Below are 26802 nucleotides of genomic sequence, written 5' to 3'. Positions count from 1 at the left end.
TGCAAGTGTCATTTATTATGTTTATTCACTGACACCGGATTTATGCCATCAGGGCTTTTTTTCCCCCCCTCACAGCAGACAAGATATGCAATGAGTATACTGAGGGAGAAAACTCTTGGGTTTAGGTGTCACTATTTGTGTTATTTTAACGTTCTACTGTGAAACTGTTTCTGCTGTGCTACCAATGTGCACCTGTGCCAAACTGTCATTTTCAGAGTGTGACAAAACAGTACAAAGCTGATGTAACTTCTCCCATGTGTAATACTACAAATGGTTATGAAATGGCCTTGTAATCTCTCTCTTCACTGCCCTCACCGGCAGGACACATCGAAGGTTTCTTCAATAAAGTCACCTTGAAAGCGCCTCGAAACTGCAGCAAATCGTTTGGTGTCTCACGCTAAACCCCCCTCTCCCGCACGCTGCCGGCAATGCGGTACCGGTGCCCCCCTCCCAGCGCCGCCATTTCTTTCCCGTCACCCTCTCTCCGTGCTGGCGCCTCTAAATCCCAGCCCAGAGTGAAGCACTCCGCGGCTGCTGCCGTTCCCCCGCCAGGAGCCCAGCACGAAGCTGCTGCGGCAGGCTCCCTTCCCCGCGGCGCAGCTCAGCCCAAGAGCGATGGCTGACGGCTTATGCCCCGCCCCGCCGCGACACCAGCCGCCGCACCCACCCCGGAAATGACGTATTGGTCCGGTCCCGGCGGCAGCAGCGCGGCAGGAAGGCCTGGAGCCACCTCTGGCGCGAGGGAGCTGTGCGTGTGGTGGCGGGAGAGCCTCCTCCTTTAGCCCTGCTCCCTAGGCTCTTTTCAGTCTCTTTCTCATGACTGAAGCAGGGCTGGCGCGGCTCTGGCGCACTCGCCGTTCCTCTTATCCTCTGGGAAAAATGTTGCAGGCCCCTGGCACCCAAGACGCAGCTTATTGATGGCCAACTGCGCGACAGGCTACCCGCCAATGAGAGCTCGCGTTACTGCAGAGGGGGCAGGACTACCACTGCCCCACCAATCAGAAGCGCTGACCTTCCGTCACTGGGTGGCTGCGCAGGTGTGAGGGGCGCTGGGAGGTGGTGGTCGGCTCTCCCTAAGGTGGGGTCCGCGGGCCCCTTGGGGGTCGGCGACACCGGCGAGTTTCTGGGGTGATCGTGGTGCAGCCACCCTCTTCGGGAGCGGCCAGGCCGTGTGTGTGAACGGGGTCTATGAGCGTGATGGCGGCGTAGAGAAGCCGTTTGGCCTCGCGCGGGACCGCTGCGGAGAGTTGATCCTGATGCGGCGGAGGCCGAGGGGAACCTTAACCCGGAGCCATGCGGGCCGCGGCTCGGTCATCCGGTACAGGCGTAACAGAAGGGCCCGTTGGGCCAGCGTGAGCACTACCATAAATGCCAATTGATACATTGGGTTGTCTGCTTGCTAGGGAAGGGTTCGCATTTTAATGTGTTAATAAAGTTTTAAATTAAGTTGTAACTAGCTTTAAAATCATAGACTAGTCCAGACCGGAAGGGACCTCCAAAGGTCATCCAGGCCGACCTCCCCGAAGTCAGCAGGGGCATCCCCAACTAGAGCAGGCTGCCCAGGGCCTCGTCAAGTCTTGCCTTGAATATATCCAGGGAAGGGGCCTCAACGGTGAGAAACAGGCTAATTATGTGCAATGAAATCTTAGTGAATTACTACCCTGGGATGAGGCCCGTGGTAAAAGTGTTAAGGTTTACACTTGGCAGTATAAGATGAAGGTGTGTGTCGTCTGGCAAGGGTCTTTATTTCTACTTGGTAGTGCTTTGTGTGTTTATGTAACTTGTCAAAACCACTAAAAGTGGTGCCAGTGCAGTCTTGTTTGTTCTTCTTTCAGGGGGACTGAAGATGCAGCTGAGATGACTCTTCAGGAGCTGGTGAATCAGGCAGCTGGCCTGCACTCTGCTAGGAAAGCAGTTTGGTTTGACGAGTGCAATGGCAAACCTCCAGCTTTCCACACGTATGCCACCATGGTTCAGCTTGCTGGGGAACTGACAGCTTTCCTTCAAAAGCACTGTGATCAGCAAGGAAAATGGGAAATAGGCCTTTACTGCTATCCAGGGATAAACTTGCCATCTTGGATCCTAGGGTAATGGTTTGAATGTTTGCCATCTGTGCTGGTTTTCTAGGGAGCATCTTTATCAGGGCTAATTTTCAGTCTGTTTATAGTTTTAAGACTGCAGGAATACCTCAGCAATATTGTCAGGGGGCACTGGAGTCTGGCATTCTGTAAGGAAAAAGATGTCAGTGTTAATAATGTTTTGAAAAGCTTTGTCTCTTGTACTTGTTGATTTTAAAGTGTATGTAGCTGTCTTTTTTTTTTTTTTTCTTTAAGTGCTCAAGGTTATTTATAGAAATACAAAAGAATTCCCAGGGTCTGTGGTTAAAAGTGGGTGCAGTCTGACAGGCTTAATGTGTCTCTGCAAAAAAAGGAACAGGCAGGTTTTTAAATGTGTTCTTGCTGGTAAAACAAACAAAACCAAGATGCAGTGAAAACAAATTTCAGGCTTTAAGCTAGTATCTGTAGCCTTTATGTGTGTATCCTCCATGGCCATTGCACTCAGGGTGCAGCATCAAGTGGCAGTGTGGCAGGCGTGTTTTCTTCAGCAGCGGTGTGCCGCAAGGGTTGCGCTCCCTAGGGGCGTGCTCCGTGTGGGTATCTTCCTGGTGCCACGCTGCATGTAAAATACACAGTGGCACAAGGAGGTGTATCACAGCTGAGTGTAAAGATTGCAGTGGAGTGAGTGAGGGGAGTGGTGTAGTCAGAAACTGCCTGTAAGTGCTGAGGAATCTGATCAGAAAACGCCTTCCATGGGGTCCAGCAGCAGGGCGAGTTGCCCAGCGATGTGCAGGCACCATCCCTGGTGGTTTTCAAGACTTCGCTGTGTGAAGTCCTGAGCAACCTGGCTGCAGCTGGCCCTTCTTGAGCAGGAGGCTGGGCTAGGCATCCTGAGGTCCCTTTCAGCCTGATTTAGCCTGTGTTCCAATGACCTGGGCACCGATGGAGGGACTGTGTTGGCTCAGGGATCTGAAGCTGTTTAGTCTGGAGAAAAGGAGGCTGAAGGAAGACCTCATCACTATACAACTACCTGAAAGGAGATGGTAGGGAGGTAGGTATCAGTCTTGTTTCCTTAGTAACCAAGTGATAGGATGAGAGGAAATGACTTCAGGTTGCACCAGAGGAGATTTAGGTTGAACATTAGAAGAAAATTCTTTACCAAAAGAGTTCTCAAACGGTGGAATAGGCTCCCCAGGGAGGTGGCCAAATCCTCATCCCTGGAAGTGTTTAAAAAAAGCAGAGATGGGTGCTGAGGGCCGTGGCTTAGCACCAGCCTTGGTGCAGTTGGAGAAGGGACTCAGTGATGATAAAGGCCTTTTCCAAGCACAGTGGTTCAGTGATGTTATGAACACAATTTGCTTTTGCTGTGTGGCTGGGAACTACTGGGGCATTGTGATTCTTCCAGCTGTCACTGCCACCTGTGAGGCAGGGAATGCTTAGGTTCTTGCTGACCCCAGTGGCTATTGGAGTGGGCAGAATGCTGTGGTTTCCGAGTCCTGGATCTTGCCATCGCTGCAGTGATAATTGCTTTAGCCAAAGCAGTCTAACTGCTTGCTCGTGGGAAGCCAGTTTTAGAAGCAGTGTGAAGACTGATGGGAGCTGTTGGTGTTTTAGTCACAGCTTAATGGTCCTGGCTTATTGTGGTGCTTGTCTTTGTCAAACGGAGCCACTAGAGGGTAGGGTGGTAGTGAGCAACTGCTGAGGAAGCACTGCAGTGTAAAGTGAATGAGAGCAGAATGATGCCTGGGGTTCCTCTGCTTGTTTATTAGGGAAGAAATTCGACTACGTGCTCAGCTTTTCTTGGGCTGGATTCTTCAGACTAGTGAGAACCAAAAGCTTTGAAAATGGGTGTCAGTGATGCTTCTGTCATCCCCAAACTGCCTGGCCACCAGTGATGTTGAATGTTTCCATAAACCCTTTCATCTGGGCTTTCCTTCTTACTGTGAAATACCACAGGGCAGTGATGATTATTCTTCCTACTTTATTGCCAACAAAATCTTTATGACTCATCACTACATTTTTGTAGCTCTGGGAACTATAAAACTGTAAAGTCTGCATTGGAGCTATAAAAGTGTAAAGACTCCATGGTTTATTTAGCTGTGGGAGCTATAAATGTACTCAAGAACAGCAGTGAGACTGAAGAGGTTGTTTCTTAATTTATTCTTTCAAATACATTGCAAACATTTTGTGTCTTGTTAGAATCCTTCAGGTTCCAGCTGCCTATTCTCCTATTGATCCAGATGCACCATCAATGTTATCCACTAACTTCATGAGGAAAAGCAATCTTCAGTATGTTCTTGTTGAGAATGACAAAGTCAATGTAAGTCTTCAGGCTTCCCCAGGAGGCATTGAAGGGCAGCTGAGAAATGTGTGGCTGTTCAGATTTGATTCTGTCTTAATAAGCTTGCATGGAGTTGTTTTGTTTCTGCATGTCAGGAGGTGCTTTTTCATTCAGAAGAGAACACCTTTTAGAGTACAGAGTGCCTCTCCTCTTTGAAAAAGCTGCCTGCTTTCCTGTGACAGTGTTGTCCAGGCCAGCCTGTTGCACACTGGCACTGGCAGGTTTGTCCGGGCTGATTTCTCCATATGTCAAGGTTGAGAGTTGGAAATCTTTGCAACAGTTGAACAACAAAACACCTCCTGCATTTAATTCTTTGGGTTCCCTCTGCCCAACTCCTCTCAGATCTTGCACTCTCATTGCTAAGGAAATATTGGGCCATCCAGTTAGAATTCTGAGTCCTACAGAATTCTTGGGTATACTTTCCCCTTCTTTCCACTGTTTGCTCAGAGTTATTGCACATTGATGAAGTCTGTGTTCACTCATGCTTGATGTATAAAAATGCATGAGCCTGGAACTGTTTGATGTGCCCCCTCCAGAAGTAAAGGAATGAACCATTGCAGCTTATTAGTGTGAAGCACTGTTGCCTATTTCATTGCACAGAGTAGAACAGGAGCAGTGCAACCTGGATTCTGGTGCTTCAATTGCTTGTTTTGTCTTGCAGAAGTTCCAGATGTCCCATGCTGGCTGGTTTTGCCACAGCTCTTCCACAGCAGAGCATATTGGTTTAACTCTCTTCCACAGAAGCTCCAGCAGCACTGATTCAAATTCACAAGCAGACAGTGCGAGAAGTAAATGTGAACCTTTTGAAGCTATGGGTGACTTGCAGCCAAACCTCATCACTCACCCAGATCAAGCTCAAGTGAGCACATCAGGAGGAGGATATGTGGATGTTGGCCAGAAATGCTCTCTAGCATACATCTTGCATACATCAGGAACTACAGGGATCCCCAAAATAGTCAGAGTGCCTCATAAGTGTATAGTGCCAAATATTCAGCATCTGCAGTAAGTGTGACTTACAGTTTGCTGCTTCCACGAGAATCCTTGTCAATACTTGAGGGGAGTGCAGGTTGCATATCACCTCTTCCTCCTCCCCTGCTTTTTCAGGTTTAGTTCTGTCTGTTTCTTTTGTGTCTAAACGGTGTAATTTCAAATGCTGTTTCTGTGACAGTTATTTATAATGTCTAAATGTTGCACTTCAAACAACCAGCTGTTGCTGCAAGTGTTGTATTCTGGCTTGTGGCTTCAAAGAAACAGATAACAAAAGTACTTATTCCCAGTTCTGTTTCTTGTGCAGTGTAGTTGTTAAATCTTAACTCCTAGGTTTCTTTCTGCTTCATGTTCTCCCTCTCTGGTGATATTCAAACCTCCCCTGGATGCCTTCCTGTGCAATCTGGTATGGGTGACCCCGCTCTGGCAGGGGGGTTGGACTCGATGATCTTTCGAGGTCCCTTGCAGCCCCTGAAACGCTGTGGTTCATTTCATGCTGGCTACAAAAATCTGTTCTGTAAGTGCCGTTAGTTGAAAAATGCCTTAAAAGACACTGTGTTGGTGTATAGTGTGGTGGATATCTCTGGGAAGGACCTCATTAGTCTGATCATCAGTTAAAGTCTCAATTCAGGAGCTCCAGTTGTCTGGCCCTGAACATTCAGCGCAGCCCTTCGCACCCTAGCCTTGCTAAAGTGCCTTCCTTTAATTCTGCTTTGGGAATGTTTTCTAATGACATGCATCAGGTTTGTAATCCCTAGCTGTCTTGTTTCAGGTCCCTGTTTGAAGTCACCCAAGATGATGTGCTGTTCCTGGCTTCTCCTCTAACATTTGACCCATCTGTGGTGGAGTTGTTTGTTGCCCTGACGAGCGGAGCCTCTGTGCTCATAGTACCAAACACCATCAAGATGATCCCTGTGGAGCTCTCTGCTGCTCTCTTTCACCACCACCACGTGACAGTGTTGCAGGTAGGCAGCACCTGAGAAAAGTGTCTTCAATGTCACCTTTGCTAATGGTTACTACTTTTGCATCAATCTAGACACTGCTGATAGAGCAGGAGTGTTCTCCCTTGACCGTGTGTTTAGGAAGAGCCTGGGTGAGGCACTTGGTGCCATGGTTTAGTTGATGAGATAGTGTTGGGTGATAGGTTGGACTGGATGATCTCTGAGGTCTTTTCCAGCCTGGTTAATTCTGTATTCTGTATTAGTGAAGGAAGGGATTCTTAGGTGACTTAATGACTAAAGTCCTCTCCTTCTAGCTTAGCTGAGAATGAATCATTGTGTGATGTTTCTTAAAAAAGCAGGAAGTGGTTTGCACATTGGGAAAAATCTATCAGGTCTTTCTCTCTTGATTCACTCTGCATCCTTCAGGCAACACCAACACTTCTCAGGAGGTTTGGAGCTCCCATCATTAAATCCACAGTGCTGTCTGCAAACACTTCACTTCGTGTTTTAGCCCTTGGAGGTGAAGCATTTCCTGCACTACAGCTCTTGAGAAGTTGGAAGCACAAGGAGAACAGAACAAGCATTTTTAATTTGTATGGTATCACTGAAGTGTCCAGCTGGGCCACTTGCTACAAGATCCCTGAAGAGGTTTTTCATGCTGATTTTAGGTAGGAAAAGTCACTGTTTCCATGACTTGACACAGGAGTGATGAAAGCCACTAGAAACAGAACCTTGGCCTCCTGTTTCCAGGGCTGCTGAGTCCTCCTGAGTGTCTGTGCTGATGGAAGTGACCTTTGGGGTTTATGTAGAAAGGACCAATCCATTCTTTGTTGCTCTGTCCCCTCCAGTCAAAGGTGGTGATGACTGGTCCTTGGTGTGAAATCCTTTCTACTTCAGACCTCTTGAAGTTCCACTGTATGTGTTGTGATGAGCTCTGTTTTAGTCATTGCTGTGTTTAGACCTCTTCCTCATTCCAGCCTGTGATTCCCTATGCTGAGCCTGGCCTTGCCTAGCCCAGGGGGTGCTGTCTCTGCCTGTGCACACTGAGGAGGTTTTCCATTGTGAAGAAATGGAGAAAGCTCTGTAGAGAAGGCGGCCTGGGCATCCATCTGTGCTCTCATACTGATCCTTTGAAAGGACTCTTTGCTAACTCATTTCTGGACTGGCTGTTTTGCGTTCAGAAGGGAAAGAGTTTCACTGTTTCTGTCTCTGATGTGTTTTAGAACTGATTTCCCTGTGCCTTTGGGATCCCCACTCCTTGGAACCAAAGTTGAGGTCAGAGATGGCAGCGGTTCTGTGGTGCTGGAAGGCGAGGGACAAGTGTTCATAGGTCATTTGCTATTTCTTATTGTAAGCTATTTTTCTTAATGGACTGAATTTCACTAACACATTGATTACTTGGTGTCTGCCTCTGGTACACAGCTTCATGTAGCATTTGAAGCTCCTATTGGGCTGGGAGCCCACTGATGTTCTTTTGGGTTGTTGGAACGATGAGTGAGAAATTGCCATCGTTTCATCTGCAGGCTGTGCTTCCATGATAAGGACTTCTTCCTGCTTGCATTATGACATTCTCTGCTGTAGCCCAGGGGGGTGGTGGAAGCCTCATCCCTGAGGGTTTGTCAGGCCAGGCTGGATGTGGTTCTGAGCAGCCTGATCTAGTGTTGGGCAGGGGTGGGAGCTGGATGATCCTTGAGGTTCCTTCCAGCCCTGGCAATTCTGTGGTTCTGCAGTAAATTCTCTGTATTACCTGACCTAGCTGCATGGCCTTGTTTGCAGACTGCAGGAGTTTAGACACTGATAATCTTTTAGTACCTCTTAGAATGCTGGAACGGGTTAGGAGGATTGGATAAAATGCTTCTTACCATTTTCATTTACAGTTAGCCATTTACTCTGTCTGACCACAGCCTCTCCTGCTGTAGGTGGTGAGGAGCGAATCTGCTTCCTTGATGATGAAAGAGCTTTGCCTGTGGGCACAATGAGAGCAACAGGGGATTTTGTGAGGGTGCAGAGCGGGGAGTTGCTCTTCTTGGGTCGGAAGGACAACCAGGTTAAACGTCACGGCAAGCGCTTCAGCATCGAATCCCTGCAGCAGGTAAGGTGGCAGCACAGGGCAGCAGGGATGAGCAGCACACCCCTCTCATCAGAAATGGCTGTTTGCTCATTGTCTGGGAGGAGTCTGAAAGAAATTTGTAGTGTTTGTTATCAAAACCCTAGTCACATTGTTCAATGAGGAGTTTGGTTCTGATGAGTTCGTGGAAGTGTTTTGTGTTGTGATTGCTTCCAGCAGAGCTGGGAACTGCGTGAGCACTGCAAAGCACTGAGCACTGCCCTGCACTGCTGGTGTAGTGATGGGAACACAAGATGAATTGTCAGACTTGTGGCTTGCATCATATTCATGGCATTTCATAGAATCATGGAATTGTCAGGGTTGGAAGGGACCTCAAGGCTCAGCCAGTTCCAACCCCACTGCCATGGGCAGGGACACCTCACACTACAGCAGGTTGCTCACAGCCACATCCAGCCTGGCCTTCAAAACCTCCAGGGATGAGACTTCCACCACCTCCCTGGGCAACCTGTGCCAGTGTCTTACTGTCCTCATGGGGAAGAACTTCTTCCTCACAGCCAAGCTGAATCTACCCACTTCTAGTTTTTTTTTCCTTCTCCCCCAGTCCTGTCACTCCCTGACACCCTCAGAAGCCTCTCCACAACTCTCTTGTAGGCCCTTTCTTTGAGGCAGATCATCCACCTCTGAGTTCATTTTTATGTAAAGAAGTCCAGAGTTGAGCTCCAAGAGAGAGTATTTCAGGGCATGAGAGGTGGGACTGTGAGCCAACCACCATGTTTAAGACTACTCCTTTTAGACTGTGCTTTTTAACTCCTTTTACTCTATTGATAAACTGCATTTCAAAGCAAGGCTAATGGTTTTGTACTTACAGGCTGCTGAAGGTCTTCACCAGGTAGAAGCTTGTGCAGTGACCTGGTATCAGCAGGAAAAACTTATCCTGTTTGTTGTACCCAGAGGTGATTTAGAAGAGAGAGAAATGCTTCAAGAACTCCAGAAATGGGTCCCAGCCTATGCAGTCCCTGATGAGCTTGTGCTGATTCAAGCTTTGCCTTTAACCTTACATGGTAAATGAAAGCATTAAGTACACTTGCCACTCATTTTGATGATCTGTGTCCCTTTGTTGTTCTTTAGTTATTATTTTACTAACTGAAATCTGGGACCTGATTCCTGCTTTTTAAATACACAGATTAGGTAACCAACTCCTGGTAGTTAGGAAATCATGACCACATAGGATGTGTTCTTGGTAACATTTCATTCAAGGGTCAAAGAGCAGTGGTAAAAGCAATTTAGTTTCAGACTCTGCATTTGTTTTCTCAGCTGTTCCTGTTGCAGTCTGCAGCAGAGCCCTGCCTCCAGCTGGGGTATCACAGAATCCTAGAAGGGCTCAGGTTGGAAGGGATCCTCAGAGATATCTACTGCCATGCCCAGGGACACCTCTCAGCTACACTCAGCTGCTCAAGGCCTCATCCAGCCTGGCCTTCAGCACCCCCAGGCAGGAGGCAGCCACAGCCTCCCTGGGCAGCCTGGGCCAGAGTCTCAGCAGCCTCCTGCTGATCAACTTCTTCCTTAGCTCCACTCTGACCCTGCTCTGCCTCAGCTTCAAACCATTGCCCCTTGGCCTGTCTGCAGACAGCCTGAGGAGAAGTCCCTCTGCAGCCTTCCTGCAGGATCCCTTCAGGTCCTGGCAGGCAGCTCTGAGGTCCCCTCAGAGTCTTCTCTTCTGCAGGCTGCACCCCCCCAGCTCCCTCAGCCTGTCCTGATAGCAGAGGTGCTGCAGCCCTGGGCTCATCTTTGTGGGAAAGGTCAGGCCTTAAAGCTGGGATGATGGGGGAGGCCAGAGTAAATCTTGACAATCCTTCCTGGGGTCTGTCTTGTTCACTGGGTAGGAAGAGATGCAGCTGAGGACAACTAAAGTGTGTGCAAGAATAAAGTGACTGTTTAGGCAGAGCAGGTCCTGCTAAAAGAGCACTGAAAAACCCCATCCTTTGTTCTCTCCAAAGGCAAAGTTGATGTATCTGAGCTGAACAGGACTTACCAGCAGCATCTGAGCTGCAGGAGGCGTGACAGGAAGCTGAGTGGCACAGAGGACTTGTGGGCCAGACTGCAGTATTTATGGAAGGTAGTATTTTGAGCTGCCTCTTTATCTTTGCAAGTGGATCATGGTACATGTGTCAGGAATTAAACAGTTTTAACAAGTGTGACTAATGCAACCAGAATGTTCCAGCTGCCTATGGATTTAAGCAGCACAGCTCTTTCTGTTCACTTAATGCTTCAATACAGACACTCTGCAGAGGCCAGGAAGGGTCACTTGTGCTTCTGTGTCAGCTGAAAGTGCAGGCTCTGAGGTACAAAGCATTAGCAGAGTAGGGATGTAACCTGTCAGTGGCTTTTTTGAATAGTGCTTCATGTGCCAAAGAAGGTTTCCCTAAGGGAAATGAGGAACTGGGACACAGAAACTCTGCACAAAATAGCTTCTGTGTTAGTGGAGTTTCTTCTTTCTTCAGGTAATGATGAGTTGAGGAGTCCTTTATAAAATAGATGGTACAGTGGCATAGTTTTCTCTTCAGCTGTGTTTGGTTTGCTTCCAAATTTCTGTGTTGAAGAGTTGTTTTGCAGGGCATTGAAATGTGATGCAAACAGCATTCACTTCCTCTTGTTTTGCACAGACAGAGTTCCAAGGCTCACTTGAAAGGGAGGCTTACTGTGGCTAGGGCTTGAATGGGGAAATGCAGTGAAATCAGTAGCACAGTTTGCCTGTGCTGATTTTTCCTGTATTGGTGGCTAGAGAAAAGATAACCCAAGGGGAGAAGATCTGCCCTGGACCTCTTACGCACAGCAGAAAGCAGCTACCAAAACCAGAGGATTTGGGCTTCACACCCAGGCTTACCAAGCAGGGAGTGCCAATACAAATCTTTCATGAATGGAAGGGGTTACAGCTTCAAGAGCAGATGGATAAGGAGGTCACTTAAATCATTCAAAAGTAAAAGCTAGCAGTTTCATAAAATAAAGCCAGCCTTCTCCAAAGGCATCCCTGGGGTAGCTGGGAAGCTGGCCTTGATCCATGCTGTTGAGAGTGAAAAGGACCAGCAGAAATGCAGCACAGTTTGCTTTAATGCCTTGGACTGCAGAACTGGCACTGAGCAAACCATTCTGCAGTCCAGAGCAAGTTCCTCCCCAGCTCCTGTTGCCTCCCTGCCTCTGTGACCCTGCTGTGCTTGCTGGCAGCTTTTGCAGCGGTGGCTTTCCTCAGCTGTTGATTTTCAGCTGGGTTGTACCCAGCTTGAGTTTTTGTGTGTGTGACGTGGTGCAGCTCCCACAGACTGCTGCCTCTCCCCTTCTCTTGTGCAGGCTGTGCTGGGTGTCCCGGGAGATTCCACAGGGATCTCAAAAGATGCAGTGTTCCTGGACAGTGGTGGAGACTCCCTGAAGGCTCTGAGGCTTCATGAGGAACTTGAGCTGCTGGCAGGGAGAGCTGTGCCTGGACTCCTGGAAGCTATTCTCAGCTGCTCCATTGAAGGGGTTTACAGACACATCCTTAAGATCCTGTTTCCAGAGGAAGAGCAGTTAATGAATTGTGACAGTGCTGTGAAAAGAAAACGAAGGGGGAAGAGCGGAGAGGAGCTGCGTGGCAGACACACCAAGCTGAAAGCTGGGACAGGCCTCGAGGCTGCTGCAGAGTTCAGTCCATTGCTTGCCCTAAGCAGAGGAAACCATTTTCTTGCCAGGAATTTCCCCAAGCCTCTCATGCAGCCCAGGAATACAGCACAGGTAGGAGTGGAGCTGCGACAGCAAGCATCCTCTCTGCATGCAGTGACTCCAGGTATCTTGCAAACCCACACAGAAGGGTGTGAAGGAGCTGCAAAGCAGGCAGGTGGCCCTGACTGCTCTGTGCAGCAAAGCCACGCAGCAGGAGTGGAGCTGGGCGTCAGGTGGAAGTCCAACACAGGGAAATGCGTTGATGCATCACCACTGGTTATCATCCCATCTGCAGAGGCAGCAGCTGTGTATGTGGGCTCTCACTCCCACACAATGCAGGCCATTGATCTGGAGTCAGGAGAGATAAGGTGGGAGAAGACCCTGGGAGACCGGATCGAATCTTCTGCCTGCGTGTCCAAGTGTGGCAGTTTCGTTGTGGTTGGTATGGCTTCTCTTGCAGCCTTCACCCTCAGTTAGCTTTGCTGCTAAAGACAGGATGAGTGGCAGGGAACCTTGTTTCTCACCTCTGAATGTCTTTCCTCTCCACTTAACCAAACACTTCTGTGTCTGCTTCAAAACTGATGGCTTGCAGAGTAGAAGGAAGAAGTAATTTTAAGCTTTGTGGAAGCAGTGATGGAGGTTATCCACCATGAACACTTGTGGTTTGTTAGACACCAACTTAGTCAGAAGGCTTCATTAAGTCAGGGGCTGCAGCTGGCCTGTGGATGTAGTCTACCTGGACTTCAGCAAGGCCTTTGACACTGTCCCCCACAGCAAACTCCTGGCTAAGCTGGCAGCCCCTGGCTTGGACAGCATCACTCTGAGCTGGGTTAGGAACTGGCTGGAGGCTGAGCCCAGAGAGTGGTGCTGAGTGGTGCCACAGCCAGCTGGCAGCCAGGCACCAGTGGTGTGCCCCAGGGATCAGTGCTGGGCCCCATGCTCTTTAACGTCTTTATTGATGATCTGGATGAGGGCATTAAGTCCATCAGCAGTAAATTTGCAGATGACACCAAGCTGGGGGCAGGAGTTGATCTGCTGGAGGGTAGAGAGGCTCTGCAGAGGGACCTCGACAGGCTGGGCAGATGGGCAGAGTCCAAGGGCATGAGATTGAACACTTCCAAGTGCCGGGTTCTGCACATTGGCCACAGCAACCCCATGCAGAGTTACAAGCTGGGGTCAGAGTGGCTGAGAGCAGCCAGGCAGAGAGGGACCTGGGGGTGCTGGTTAATGGTAGGCTGAACATGAGCCTGCAGTGTGCCCAGGCAGCCAGGAGGGCCAATGGCATCCTGGCCTGCATCAGGAACAGTGTGGCCAGCAGGAGCAGGGAGGTCATTCTGCCCCTGTACACTGCACTGGTTAGGCCGCACCTCGAGTACTGTGTCCAGTTCTGGGCCCCTCAGTTTAGGAAGGATGTTGACTTGCTGGAACGAGTCCAGAGAAGGGCAACAAAGTTGGTGAGGGGTTTGGAACACAGCCCTGTGAGGAGAGGCTGAGGGAGCTGGGGTTGCTTAGCCTGGAGAAGAGGAGACTCAGGGGAGACCTTATTGCTCTCTCCAACTCCCTGAAGGGAGGTTGTAGACAGACAGATGTTGGTCTCTTCTCCCAGGCAGCCAGTACCAGAACAAGAGGACACAGTCTCAAGCTGCACCAGGGGAGGTTTAGGCTGGAGGTTAGGAAGAAGTTCTATACAGAGAGAGTGGTTGCCCATTGGAATGTGCTGCCCAGGGAGGTGGTGGAGTCGCCATCCCTGGACGTGTTTAGGAAGAGACTTGGTAGGGTGCTTGGTGCCATGGGTTAGTTGATTAGGTGGTGTTGGATGATAGGTTGGACTCGATGATCTTGAAGGTCTCTTCCAACCTGGTTTATTCTATTCTATTTAGCTTCTCTTCTACTCTTTGGTGGCTGATTAGCTTTCTTTTTATATATTGAAGTATCAAAAAGTGATAGTCTTGAACTGTCCTCAAAAATGGCTAAAGGCAGAAATTATTACCTGGTGCCTCATGATTTTGCAGAGAGTTCAGTCCCCTTGTCTGGCCCTCCTTGGAAGTGTACTGAGCATGGGCTTTAGTTTTGTCACACCTGTTGTCAGCAGAGTTGCCATCTCTGTCTCAGAGCTGTCTCTGTGGCTAGGATGTATCCCTCACTGGTGAGCACAGGTGCCCAGCTGGGGAGGTGCTTTTCTTCTTTTCCATAGAATTTTTGAGTGCTGTTTGCTCTGGTAACAAATGGAAACTCCTTCAGGTTTAATGAAGCATTCTAGAACAAGTTGAGCTCTCATGAGTAAACAGAGAGACTCTGTGGGTCTGCAGGCATGGCTTTGTGTCTCATCAGTCTCTCAAGGAGAAGGACCTGTCACAAGGTCACAGCATTGCTCTGAAGAGGACTAACCTATGCAGCCTCAAGAGGAGTCCTCTTGCATGCTCTTGGAGGACTCCTGCAAGAGCAGTCTGTCCTCCTTGGCACCTGCTCCGGCAGTGAGGTTCCTGTAGGTGCACCTTTTCTGCCTCTCTCATGTGGGACAGAGGGGGCTGCTCTTGCCCCTTGGAGTTTGCAGTCCAAAGGAGTACAAGGCAGCCAGGATGTTCTCTAAGGGGGAGGTGGTGGAGTCACCATCACTGGAGGTGTTTAGGAAGAGCCTGGATGAGGCACTTGGTGCCATGGTTTAGTTGATTAGATGGTGTTGGGTGATAGGTTGGACTGGATGATCTCAGAGGTCTCTTCCAACCTGGTCTGGTCTGGTCTAGTCTAGTCTAGTCTATTCTATTCTATTCCACCACCTTTGCTTTCAGGAAGGAAAAGTAGGGAGAGAGAGAGAGAGAGAGAGAATTAAAAAAGCCCACCATGCATCCTTCTCAGCAACTCTCCATGGCTGCTGAGATCACCCCTGTAAAAAGGCAGTGAGACTCTAAGTGTAACCTGGCAAGAGCAATCAATTTGAGCTATCAGCAAAGACTTGGAGCTGAAAGGAGAGGAGGAGCTTTGGAGAATGTTTTCAGCCTCCCTCCTGAGTCATCAGTTTGCTTTCTGCAGCAGGCAGCATAAACCACACCCTAAATACAAAGAATCATTATTCCTTTCTCCCCTCTTGTGTTTTCTCTCCTGCAGGTTGTTATGATGGCTTAGTGTATGTGCTTCAGAGCAGTGATGGAGAAGTGCACTGGACCTTTGCCACAGAAGATACTGTGAAAAGCTCTGCAGTTGTAGACCCCAGCAGTGGAGTAGCCTACATAGGCTCTCATGACCAACATGTGTATGCCTTGGACATCTATGTAAGAGCTCTGACTTGTCCATACAGAAGAATACATTTCTAGCTCAGACTCCATTTGTAGCACACTAGATGAAGCTCTACTGCTATTAGTGTTCTAAGGAGCCCACAGTTACTCTCTGGAAATAGTCAGGCCTGCTTGCAAGTGGGGTTAGGACTAGGTGGAGGTAAATAGTGTTAGTGGTATCCTCAGCTGTGGTTCTGGTGGCACTGGTCCTAGTTGAACCCAAATCTTAGGTTTCTTAGTCACTAAGTTCTGTGTGGGTGTTTCAGAATAGGATGTCTAGCTGGAAATAAAACTGTGGGTTAATGAATCACAGCATCCTAGAATGGCTCAGGCTGGAAGGGAGCTCAGAGCTCATCTCCTGCAGCCTCCACACCATGCCCAGGGACACCTCTCAGCTACACTCAGCTGCTCAAGGCCTCATCCAGCCTGGCCTCCAGCACCCCCAGGCAGGAGGCAGCCACAGCCTCCCTGGGCAGCCTGGGCCAGAGTCTCAGCAGCCTCCTGCTGAACAACTTCTTCCTCAGCTCCACGCTAATCCTGCTCTGCCTCAGCTTCAAACCATTCCCCCTTGGCCTGTCTGCAGACACCCTGAGGAGAAGTCCCTCTGCAGGATGCTGGAGAGGGAGAGAGAATTTTACATTCTAAAAGCCTAGGTGAGGGGAGGTGGCAAATGAGGGGCAGATGTTGGCTGTTCATTAGCTGCAGCTCTGGTATTTACTGGAAGAGAAACAGTTTGGAGGTTGGGTCTTCACTTCCTAACTAGTGTTTGCTGAGTGAGTGCAGTGTTGGATAAGCTTTGACATGCAGAGGTCTTTGTAAGCATGATGAACCTCATCTCCAACTGAAAGCCTTTTTGTCTCTGCTCTTGTGCTTGCAGCAGAAGGCCTGTGTGTGGAAGGTGCATTGCAACAGTGGAGCTGTGTTTTCATCTCCTTGCCTGAGCTCTTCTCCACATCACCTCTATGTGGCCACGCTGGGAGGACTGCTCCTGGCTGTTAACCCAGTATGTACCTTTCCTTGCTTGTCTTTGATCCCAGTCCCAAATTCCAATCAAACCAAAGAGCATTTCTGCAGTTAAGATTGCTTCCCTGTGGAAAGGAACTGGATGCTCAGCTTGCCATAAGGCATTTTTCATCTGAGGGCCTTATTCTTATACCATTGTTTTTGTTGTTTTTCTTTTTGGGTTGGTTGTTTTGTGTTGGGTTTTTAAGGGTTGGGTCCCAGCTGGATCAAGCTGTGAGGGAAGGGTAGCTGCTTGCAGTGGTGTTAAACCCCAGGTGCCATTCCATGCTGCCCTTTACAGGTGACTGGGAATACCATCTGGAAAAACTTCCTGGGCAAACCCCTCTTCTCCTCTCCTCACTGCAATGAGCAGTGTGTTTGTGTGGGGTGTGTGGATGGAAACTTGTACTGTTACACTCATGCTGGAGAAAAGGTACAAGGGTGGTGGTGTTGGGGGGTGGGGGTTATGTTCATCACACAGCCTTGGATATAGGATGCTTCATGAGTGCTGACCCAACCAGCAGTGTATGTTGTTGAGGAGAAGGCAGCAGAGCTGTGTGCCAGGGGTAGTCCACAAAGCTTACAGCCAGACTGCCAGCTCTCAAGTTGTTTGATGCAGTAGAAGACTTTCTAGTCCACAGCTCCCACCCAAAGTAAATGGTCAGGAGGAGAGCCAGCAGTGACCTGGCACAGGGTGGGGGTTGGACTTTTCAAGCACATTAAAGCTCTCTCTCCTCTAAGGTGCTGGCTTTTAGATGGAAAGGTTTCTTAGAATGTTTATGCATTTATCAGTCCTAGTTATGGCAAAATACAGGTCAGCCTTCACCTTCAGCTGAGCTCCTCAGAGCCCAGGGTGGGTTGTAGCTGGTATTGAAACAGCTGGCACTGTCTCTGGTGGTTTGCCTGAGGTGCAGTATGCACAGCAACCCCCCTGCCTTTTCTGATCACAAAACCTGTCTTAGCCCTTGGCCTGCTCTCTGTCTGCTTGCAGCAGAGCTGCAGACCTGAAAGCCTCCTGAGGAGGGATCTGCACAGCATTAGCATGAGCAGAGCAGCTCTTGCCTCTGTGTGTGGCACGTTAGCAGCACTCACCAAGTTCATTACTGTGTGGTGCAGCAGCCCAGGAGGAGTCTTTTCCCATGCTGGGCAGCTTCCTATGGGCCTCACAGGAGGTAGTAACTCTTGCACAGCTCTTTTATGAGCCTTTTATCACTTACCCTGTGTGTAAAACCAGGCAAGTATTTAGCAGCCCTCCCTGAGCTAGTGAAATAAACTGCCCTGCTGGCAGCAGCTAGGCCAGTGAAAACTGACAGCTGCTGCCAGCCTGAGCACAGGAGCAGGCTCTGATAATGCTGGTTCTGGTCTTTCTGCAGGCTTGGCAGTTTGCCACTGAGGGACCTGTGTTCTCCTCTCCATGCATCTCAAGTTTAACTAAGCAAGAGGTATTTGTGGGCTCCCATGACTGCTTCATCTACTGCTGTAGCACGGAGGGTAATCTGCTGTGGAAATTCAAGGCCACTTCAAGTGTGTATGGAGCACCATTTGTTTTCCAGAGTGATGGCCTCCAGAACAGGACTCTTTTGGCAGCAGTATCTACAGATGGCAGAGTGTGGATCCTGAATGCCAAGAGTGGGACAGCAGAAGGAGCACATAAGCTTCCAGGAGAGGTTTTCTCCTCCCCCGTGGTCTGGGGAACAAAGCTTGTTGTTGGCTGTAGAAATGATTACGTTTATTGCCTGGATGTGTGTGCAGCAGGAGAGAAGAACAGCTAAGAGGTTGGGCTGCTTCCTTTGGTCTACAGTGGTAAATTAAGAACTCCCACAGGGGCTCTCTGCTTCTCTGCCTAGTTTCCTGTGGCCAAGAGTTGCTCTTTGCAGACCTCTGGGGTAACATTTTGCACCAGGCAGTGTCCAGGGTCGGTACAGAAGCTCCTTCTTGCCTTGCTGGACTGACTGGAGGAGAATGGCTACTCACTACCCAGCTAGAAGTTTCCCTGTCCCTCCCTCATTTCCCAGCTCCAGTTCATCAAAGAACATGTTTCAGGTGCTTTGGAGCTGAGTAGTAAGAAAATGCCAGGCAGCAGCTTGGCCTCAAAACACTTGCACCGTGGTAAGGTGCCATGCTCTGCAGCATGGAAGAACACATCTGTCTCCCTGAGGGAGGGATGTCCAGCCCAGCCTGGGCCCTGAGGTTCCTCCATAGCTTGTGCCTGGCTCTTCAGGCTGGTGAGGCTTCTGTGCCATGGCAGGGTGACCCAGGTCCTTTCCTGAACCTGACTTGGTTTCTGAGGACAGAGCCTGCCTTGCACATCCCTGGTCATAGTCACCTGGTTGCTCAGGGTACAGGAACTCAGCAGCTCCTCACTGGGTGAGCTTAGGCCTTCCTTGGCTCCAGCTCTGCCCAGTGTGTCCTTACCCCCTGTGGAAGTCAGGAGTCAGCTGTGCTCTCAGCTGGAGAATACATCTAGAGCTGGATGGCTACTGCATGCCCAGGCCAGGTACAGGTGCTGGGTGCCAAGAGGAAGCATGCACTGCTCCCATCACTGGCAGCTCCTTTGTTCAGGGGCCTGAATGAATGCTCCCTACAGTGTCTTGACAGACACTGTCTTTGAAAGGAAGTACCAGTGGACTTTAAGGTGACTCAAACATGTGCAGTGACTCAAGTGCACTTAACTGAGGGCAGCGTCCTGCTTAGGAGTCTGCTGAAAGAACTCTCCTGGAAGGTAAGCTCTGAGTCTTTCCTTTGAGCTGTTCTAAAGTAGAAGCTGCACTGGCTGTGCTGCTTCACAGCTGCTTCCTCCACTTCAGCAGCCACTTGGAGCCCTGGGGAAAGCTGTGTGTACCAAGCAAAGCTGAAGCAGACTGTCAGCAGCAGCGGACACAAGAAGACATCCCGCAGCGCTTGGCTGATCTTGCCTGGGTTATAGTTTAATAAGAATCAAAATGACATCAGTATAATAAACAATTGCACTTTAAAACAGTTGAAAAATTAAAAAAGTACACAACAAATACCCCACAGTTATACATCTGCTCCTTCTGGCCAGTGCTGTAGCAGCAGAGAGGGGCAGCGTTCGGAACCTGGGCAGGAGAAAGGGCGGGTTGGGGGGGTGAGTTACAAAAGGCTGAGAACAGGAATATACTACAGAGTGGTTGGTCCAGTTCTTGCAACAGCTTTGCTCTTTCCAGCTGGCTGGGGAGGGTTTGGGGTGGTGTGTTTCACACATTTCCAACACTCTTAGAAATGGCTGCCTCAGCCAAAGCAAAGGAACACCTGCTTGGTATGGAGGGCAGACTGCTGTTAACTGAACAGCAGCTCTCACTGCTGAACAGGACCACTTCAGAACTGTCCCCATCCAGTACTGGATACAATACAGCTCCCACTGGATACCTTTATGCTTGAACACAGCCTCTGCTTTGAAGCTTCAGCTGAAGACAGTCCTGAGTGGAGGCTCTGTTGTGTGTGCTGGCAAGGGATTGGAGTGGGAAGCTGCAGCCTTGCCTGGTGCACAACAGCAGCTCCTCCTGCTGTACCTTGCAGCACACCAGCATCCTTAACTCTTGATCCTGATTTACTTCACTTTCTCTTTCTGCCTGGCTCCTTCTCTCAAGGAGGACTCCTGAAGGTGGAGTTGAGGCAGTTTGGTTCCTGTGGTTACAAATGCACCCTGCAAGTGTAGAGACTGGGAAAGTGTCCATTTAACTCGGCTGCACCAGGAGCAAAAGGAGTCCTGCCCAGTTCTTCCAGTGAGCTTGCAGAGATTTGCCTTGCAAGGCTTTGTTTGTCTTCCTCAGGGATTTGAAAACAGCATCAACACCTCTCTGTATAAAACTGTCCTATTTACATCAAAGGTTCAAAGTGAGAGATTCTGCTTGAAAGAGGAAACTGAGCAAACCCCATGGCTTAAAAGCGACCCAAGAGAAGCCCTCTTGCTGCTGCACTTCTACTGAAGCTGATGTGACCATTGTGCTTTTGCTGTTGTCACCATGGGACTGAGCTGTTGGGTGGGAGTGTCTTCAGTCATGCCTTCTGCTGCCAAGCCCTTTGTGGTCCTTGGAACAGGGGCACACAGCATGTTTCTTGCTTTTCCTGCATCAGTTCAAGTGCTGCTCCTCAGGCTGCATCCAGCAGTTTGGCTACAGTACTCCCATGGACTACACCTGGTGTGGTTCTGTGGTGAAGCTTCTCCTGCCAGTGTCTCCCTTCATGATGCTGTAGGCCCAGAGGAACATTGATGGTTATAAAAAGGAGCCACTCCCAGCTCCTAGAGACTCCCTTGTAAAACAAACTGGGGTTTACCAGGGGGACTTCTGAAAGCAGAGCCTCAGCTCTTCCTGTGGGGTGCTGAGGACAGGAACATTCTTCATTACAGCATGGACTTTATCCTCTTCTGTAAGAGGGAGAGGGTAAGCACTTCTGGTTTAGTGACAAGAAACAATGAAGGGGTGGATTGCCACAACAGCTACCTGAGGTGGGGTGAGGAACTTCCTTCCTGAAGCTGTCCCCTGGCTGGACAGGGACTCGGCTGAACTCCTCAAGTTGCACACGGAGTAAAAGCAGGAAGAGGGCAGTTAAAAACTTCTGAGAGTGACTGGCTTAGTTTTCTGTTCTCAGTTCAGTTCTGCAAATCTTACTGCTGTGGGAACCGAGACAAAGTCTGCAGGAGCACAGGAGCAGTTTGCCCACTGCAGTTCCAGTCAGCTGCTTGCAGAGGGATGCACCACTGGCTCCCTGGCTTCTTTCAGAACACTTCACTGATTTTTACTTCAATAGTTTATTTTTTTTGAAGGTGGGATAAATTGCTTGCTTCCTGGGAGTGAGGGACTGCAGGCATGGTGCATTAACCCCCTGATGAAAGGCATGGCCTCAGCCTCTGGCTGCTACCAGCCCTCTGCCGAGCGTTGCAGCTGAAACAGTATCCCCCCCAGTTCTGCCTTGGCAGGAAAGCCTTCAGAGAGCAGGCAGGACTGACAGCTCCTACAGTTTAACACTTAAAGGAAAAGAAGAGAAGGCAACATGCATCTTGCCTTCATTTTCAACAATGGAGTGCTGAAAAAGAATTCCTGTGCAGAGAGCTGAAAAGTGCAGCACTGAATACCCACAGAGGAGCTTCCCAACTGCAGTCCTGGCCCTTGGGATGATGCTGAAGTTGCCATCCACTAGCTTGAGCCTTCTCTCAGCTCGTTGAGGGAGGCTGGCTCTGGAATATTTGCCATGCCCTCATCAGCTGTTGGTCAAAGCAACGGAACCTGTGGCTTGGGTAGGCTTTACAGTGAGCGAGAGCAGAAGGGGGATCAGTTTGCAGTCTTTTCAATACATGCATTTCATCTTTGCCATGTGGAAAAAGCTGAATAAATAAAAGGAAGCAGCTGAGGGGCAGCAAGAGGGATGTCACTTTGCACTTTACTTGATGATCTGTGGACAGTCACTCCAGGCCTTTGCTTTCCTTTTGGCTAAGGCCAGCCAGGCTGGTTCTGTTGACACAGGGTTAGCATCAGGGGTAGAGAATCTCTTGGCCACCTCCTTTGCCAGCGGGGTTGATGGAACAGAATCTGAAATCTCCACTGGGTTGGATGGGGTGGGGAAGAGAAGAAACAAACAGTGATTGAACCTCCTTGCTTTGTTGCAGCATTCTAGAGCCTTGCTTCATGCTCCTTGCCAACCTTTCTGCTTAAATCTCACTTAACTGCATTTGCAAAACAAGGGAGCTGGGAGGAGCTGAGGTCCCTTTGCCAGAGCTGACTGCAAATAGTGCATAAAAACAGGGACAACAGTTTCAGGCTCTGTGAGATGCAGAAAAAGCAGTTCCAACGTGCCAGCCAGAAACTGTTTTAATCACATCTGCAGTAACAAACCAGGGGAAATAAAGCTGGGCTAGACATTTCTTCTCTCTGGTAAAGCAGCTGCTGAACAGCTGTAATCCTAGCTGGGTCCTCCACCTGTAACCCAACCATCCTCAGCTGGGTCTTCCATCTGTAACCCAACCACCCTCAGCTGGGTCCTGCAGTTCTGCCTCAGCTCACCACTGCACTGACAGCATCCTGCAGAAGTGAAGCAGCTTTCTGCAGGAGCTGTGGCACATCTTGAGAGCAGCATATTGAAGACCAACAGCTGTCTCAGCAAGAAAATGTGTGGAATAAGCAACTGATTCCTCAGCAGCAGCTTCACAGAGCAGCACTGTAGCAAGGCTCTGTGGAACTCAAGGGGGAAGACTGTCTAATTAGTGTCCTTCAAGGCAATCTCCAAGGAGTAACTCTAAAAAGAGTTAACAAAATAACTCCTCCCTTGCACCTTTTCTTTTTATGAGCCTAAAAGCTTTTCTTTTGTTGTTAAATGTTCAGATTCACTCCAAATGACTTCTAGCTGCATTCCACTTCCAGGTTCTGAGTGCTTTAAATAGCTTTAAAACTGCACAGAGAGCATAAGTTGTTTATTCTTCTTTTCAGTACATCTTAATCTGCAAGTAAATGAACAGTAGGAGCAGCTCCTGCTGTAGCCAGCAGCTGCCAAGCTCATTATTTCAAATGTTAGATCATTTCTGCTCTTTTAAAGGTTACACCTTTCCTTTAAACATGTTCTAGCCTGGGCTCCTGCCTTAAATGCTGTCCTGGGTGTGGGATGCCCAAACTGGTGCTACCACCCATCAGGAACTTGGTGTGGTTGGTAAGGGCTGCCTTACAGACCAGCCAAGGAAGATTGAGTCTTGGCCCATGGTTCATAGGATCATAGGATGTTGGGGGTTGGAAGGGACCTTTGAAGATCGTCAAGTCCAACCCCTGCCAGAGCAGGACCATAGAATCCAGCACAGGTCACACAGGAACACATCCAGATGGGGCTGGAAAGGCTCCAGAGAGGGAGACCTTCATGTAGTTTGGCATCATCTCTTGTGCTAGAGTTTGACTTCTGCTAGAAGTGACTGTGTGAAAGCCCAGCATCACACTGCTGCATCTGCTAGAGACTGGCAGCAGTGCTGGACAGCTGCTCCAGCTGCCTGCCTCCCAGCCAGGTCAGACACTCAGCAGGCTGACAGGGAGCAGAGGAGTTCTGGGCAGGCAGTGTGAGACCTGCGAATGGTTTGGAAGGGGCCTTTAAAAGATGATCCAGTCCAGCTCCAGCCATTGCAAGTAGAAGTAATTTTCAGGGGCTCTCTGCAGAGCATGGACAGGCAGCTGCTGAGCCAACCAACTATAGGCATGCAGAGGGGGTGTTGAGCTTGGAACAGTGTAGGGAAGAGTAGCTCTGCTTCAGCCTTCACTGTGACAGCTACAGGAGCTGCCTTGCTGCTTTCCCCAGCTCCTGGCTGCAGAGCTGCTGAACAGCTGCAGCTGCTCTATGTCCTCACTTTCAAAGGGGCCCACACTGTGCACTCTGCAGCTTGGAGAAAGGTTTCTTAATACCTATCCAGACTCTTCCCTAAACCCTTTTGCCCAGGACAGGAACACCAGGCAAGTCTCTCCTGCTGCAGTCACCTCCTGGCACCCCAAATGTCCTGGGCCTTGGTGGCAGTTTCATTGTGCTGGGCCTGCCTTGTGAGGATGGAATTGTTGCAGTGCATCTCTGCACTGGCAGACAAAGGTTCTGCTGCCAGCCTTCCACACCAAAGACCTCACTGGGAAGGAGAAGTCCTAAATGTAAAGTAACAGGGGCTGCCTTCAGCTGGATTGATTGGGTTTTGCCTTTTGGAGCAAAATACTCATTTCAGGTATCCTGGGGGGTTTCTCCTTGGCAAGCTGGGAGGTGTGGGAACACAGCATGCTCCAGTGCCTGCACAGATACACTTCACAGCAGTGCCATTCCCCCTCTGTGATAAACAACCCCTAACCCAAAGGCAAAGATGCACTGCACCTGCACCTCTGCCGTGCATCACTCGTGTTCCAGAGCTACTGCTGGCTATGGCCTGGGGAGCCAGGCTCATTTTTTAGCTCAGGCTGGAGCATTTCTGAGTAAACACAGCAGTGCAGCTTTAAACCCCTGTTACAAGCAGGCCCAGCCTGTGCCATGGGCAGCACCTGAGCCCGGGGCTGCAAACACATCTGTAATGCTAGGGATGGGACCCAAGAAAAGATCCAACTCATTGGCTTCCCCCAGACCATGCAACAGCATTTCTGAAGTGCAGAGCTGCACCTCACTGTACCTGTCACAGAGGTTGGGAGGGTGTTGGACTTCTTCAGCTGTTCCCTTCTTTCTAGCCTTGTCACAGCAGTCTCTGTTTTCTTCTCCCCTTCTTGGGTTGTAGATTTCTGCAGCGTGCTTGGTTTGCTGCTGCTGCTGCTGCTGCTTTTATTGTCTGACTGATTGCTGGCAGCAGCCTAGAACAGAGCAGGAAAAGAGTCACATCATGGCCACAAATCAGAGGTGTCACACCTGAGGTTCCCATTCATCACCTGTCCTTTGGCAAAGGATCAAACCACTCTGATACTTCTAAACCAAAGTAATTAGAGACTAAAAAAGCCAAACCCAAACACAACCCCAAACCAGAGAGTGAAATCTCTCTTGGTGTCACTCCAGTCAGAACAGCTTGAGCCAGCCCTGACTGTTAAATACAGCACTGCAACCCCAAATGCACCTCTGGGCAACTTCACCCCCACTGCTGCTCTCTTCCACCAGTGTCTGTGGGGCTGTCAGAAACAGACACTGATCCACATCACCTCCCTTTCTCCCAGCTGGGATATCCAGAGACAGCACCACTGGTTGTGTGGCACCACTGCTGCACTGCAGGTAGAACACTGACCGGCAGACAGCTGCCTAGGGAAGGGGCAAGAGAGGAGATCTGAATCCAGAGCCTGCTTTTGACATTTGGATGCCTCAGGAGTGCTCATTTCTTACATTTGTTTGCATTATCCCCAAATACTGCAGAGCACAGTAAAAATAAACCCAAATTAACTGACCATGAGGCAGCAATGTGCTCTTGTGCCCAAGAAGGCCCAGGGCATCCGGGGGGAATAGAAGGGATGTGGTGAGTAGGTCAAGAGACATTCCCCTGCCCCTGTACTCTGCCCTGGTGAGGCCTCATCTGGAATATTCTGTCCAGTTCTGGCGCCCCTCAACTCAAGAAAGACCTCAGGGAGCTGCCTGAGAGAGTCCAGCACAGAGCCCCAGAGCTGCTGCAGGCAGTGGAACATCTCTCTGGGAGCACAGGCTGAGGGAGCTGGGGCTTGGAGCAGAGGAGCCTGAGGGCTGCCCTCACTGCTGGGGATAGAGATGTTCAGGGCTGGAGCCAGGCTCTGCTCAGGGATGGCCAAGCACAGCACAAGGGGCACTGGGGGCAAGCTGGAGCAGAGGAGGTGTCAGGGGAACAGGAGGGAAACTTTGTCCCTGTGAGGGTGGCAGAGCCTGGAGCAGGCTGCCCAGAGAGGCTGTGGAGTCTCTGGAGCCTTTCCAACCCCTCCGGATGTGTTCTGGGTGCCCTGCCCTGGGTGCTCTGGCAAGGGGTTGGACTGGGTGACCTCTGGAGGTCCCTTCCAGCCCCTACCAGTCTGTGATGCTGTGTGGCTCTGTGCTAAGCTCTAAGTGAGCATTCCCCAAGCACCTGGGAGAGAACCACGCTGCACACAATTGCCTGCACAGTGGCCATGCTCATGCTTGCCATGAGCTACACCTGTGAGTAAGGCACTGGGAGTCCACACTCATACTGCTACTCATTCTTCAGCATTTTCTCCTGGAGATCTCCCTTTTGCTCTAAACCTTCAGACTGCTTTGTACTCCCTGGCACTCCAGCTCCTATGGAACCTTACAAACCTAGCAGTGAATAAAACGAATAATTCCCCTTTCACAAAACAAAAGCAGCTGGAAGTCACAGTGCTGGCAGCTGTCTTTCTGAGGGGCAGGGCTCCCAAGGGTATTTACAATTTCCTTAGCCAGCCTCTCTGCTTGCTTTGCCTCCCTGGCTTGTCTCCTCTCCTCCCTCGTAGCCTGCTGCTCCCGAAAGCCCTTCTGCTTCTGCAGCGCCAGCGTAATCCAGAGCGGTTGGGAGGCTTCCACTTTCTCCATCAACTTGGAGCCATCTAAGGAGTGCCTGCTCTGCAGGACAGGCTTCTCTGCAAGGAAACATGACAACAGCCAGTTGAGTAACGCACATCCCTTGTCTCAGGCAAAGCTGCACAGCTTCTCTGCTCTGCAGCTGAGCCCGTTGGATGCTGTGCCGGTCACAGACCTCTGCTGGACTGCACGGCAAGTCCTGAAACAGCTTTCATGGCTGCAGAGTAAGACCCAACACAGAGAGCTGCCCAAAGGGGCCTGTTTGGGTGAAAGCCCACCCCAGACACTGTGCACTTACAGCCTCATTTAACACAGGCACTTGCCCTGTCTGAGGTAAAGTGGGAGTGCCACAGGTACACTGGTTCTTACAACTGATGGAAGGGATCACAGCATCACAGTACCCAGCCACTAGGCACTGCAGCTCCCTGGGCTTCCACCTGGAGCCAAGGGAAGAATGTCTGAACTC

The 26802-nt window shown here is 49.9% G+C and overlaps 2 protein-coding genes across 4 annotated transcripts in view; one reads left to right on the top strand and one right to left on the bottom strand.

Annotated features, from left to right (window-relative positions):
- The first annotated feature begins 1385 nt into the window (after nt 1–1385).
- On the top strand, nt 1386–18882 carry AASDH (aminoadipate-semialdehyde dehydrogenase). Its single transcript, XM_009902730.2, has 15 exons — nt 1386–1409; nt 1836–2087; nt 4257–4377; nt 5060–5400; nt 6158–6350; nt 6753–6994; nt 7550–7656; nt 8246–8418; nt 9263–9455; nt 10392–10510; nt 11740–12529; nt 15193–15356; nt 16237–16362; nt 16663–16794; nt 17735–18882. The coding sequence occupies exons 2-15, from the start codon at nt 1858–1860 to the stop codon at nt 18131–18133; spliced, it is 3330 nt and encodes a 1109-aa protein (XP_009901032.2). The 5' UTR covers nt 1386–1409; nt 1836–1857; the 3' UTR covers nt 18134–18882.
- Nucleotides 18883–19618: 736 nt separating this feature from the next.
- Nucleotides 19619–26802, bottom strand: part of CRACD (capping protein inhibiting regulator of actin dynamics) — a 112891-nt gene continuing 105707 nt past the window's right edge. For all 3 annotated transcript variants that reach the window (XM_054163155.1, XM_054163138.1, XM_054163144.1), the window contains exons 10-12: nt 26205–26395; nt 24493–24667; nt 19619–21922 (exon numbers count right to left, since the gene is read on the bottom strand). In XM_054163155.1, coding sequence (XP_054019130.1) covers nt 21762–21922; nt 24493–24667; nt 26205–26395 — 527 coding nt within the window. In that variant the 3' untranslated portion in view covers nt 19619–21761. The remainder of the gene's footprint in view (nt 21923–24492; nt 24668–26204; nt 26396–26802) is intronic.

The sequence above is a fragment of the Dryobates pubescens genome, chromosome 1 (genome assembly GCF_014839835.1).
Source record: "Dryobates pubescens isolate bDryPub1 chromosome 1, bDryPub1.pri, whole genome shotgun sequence".
Classification (NCBI taxonomy): Eukaryota; Metazoa; Chordata; class Aves; order Piciformes; family Picidae; genus Dryobates; species Dryobates pubescens.
This window is presented reverse-complemented; position numbering and strand designations above follow the sequence as displayed.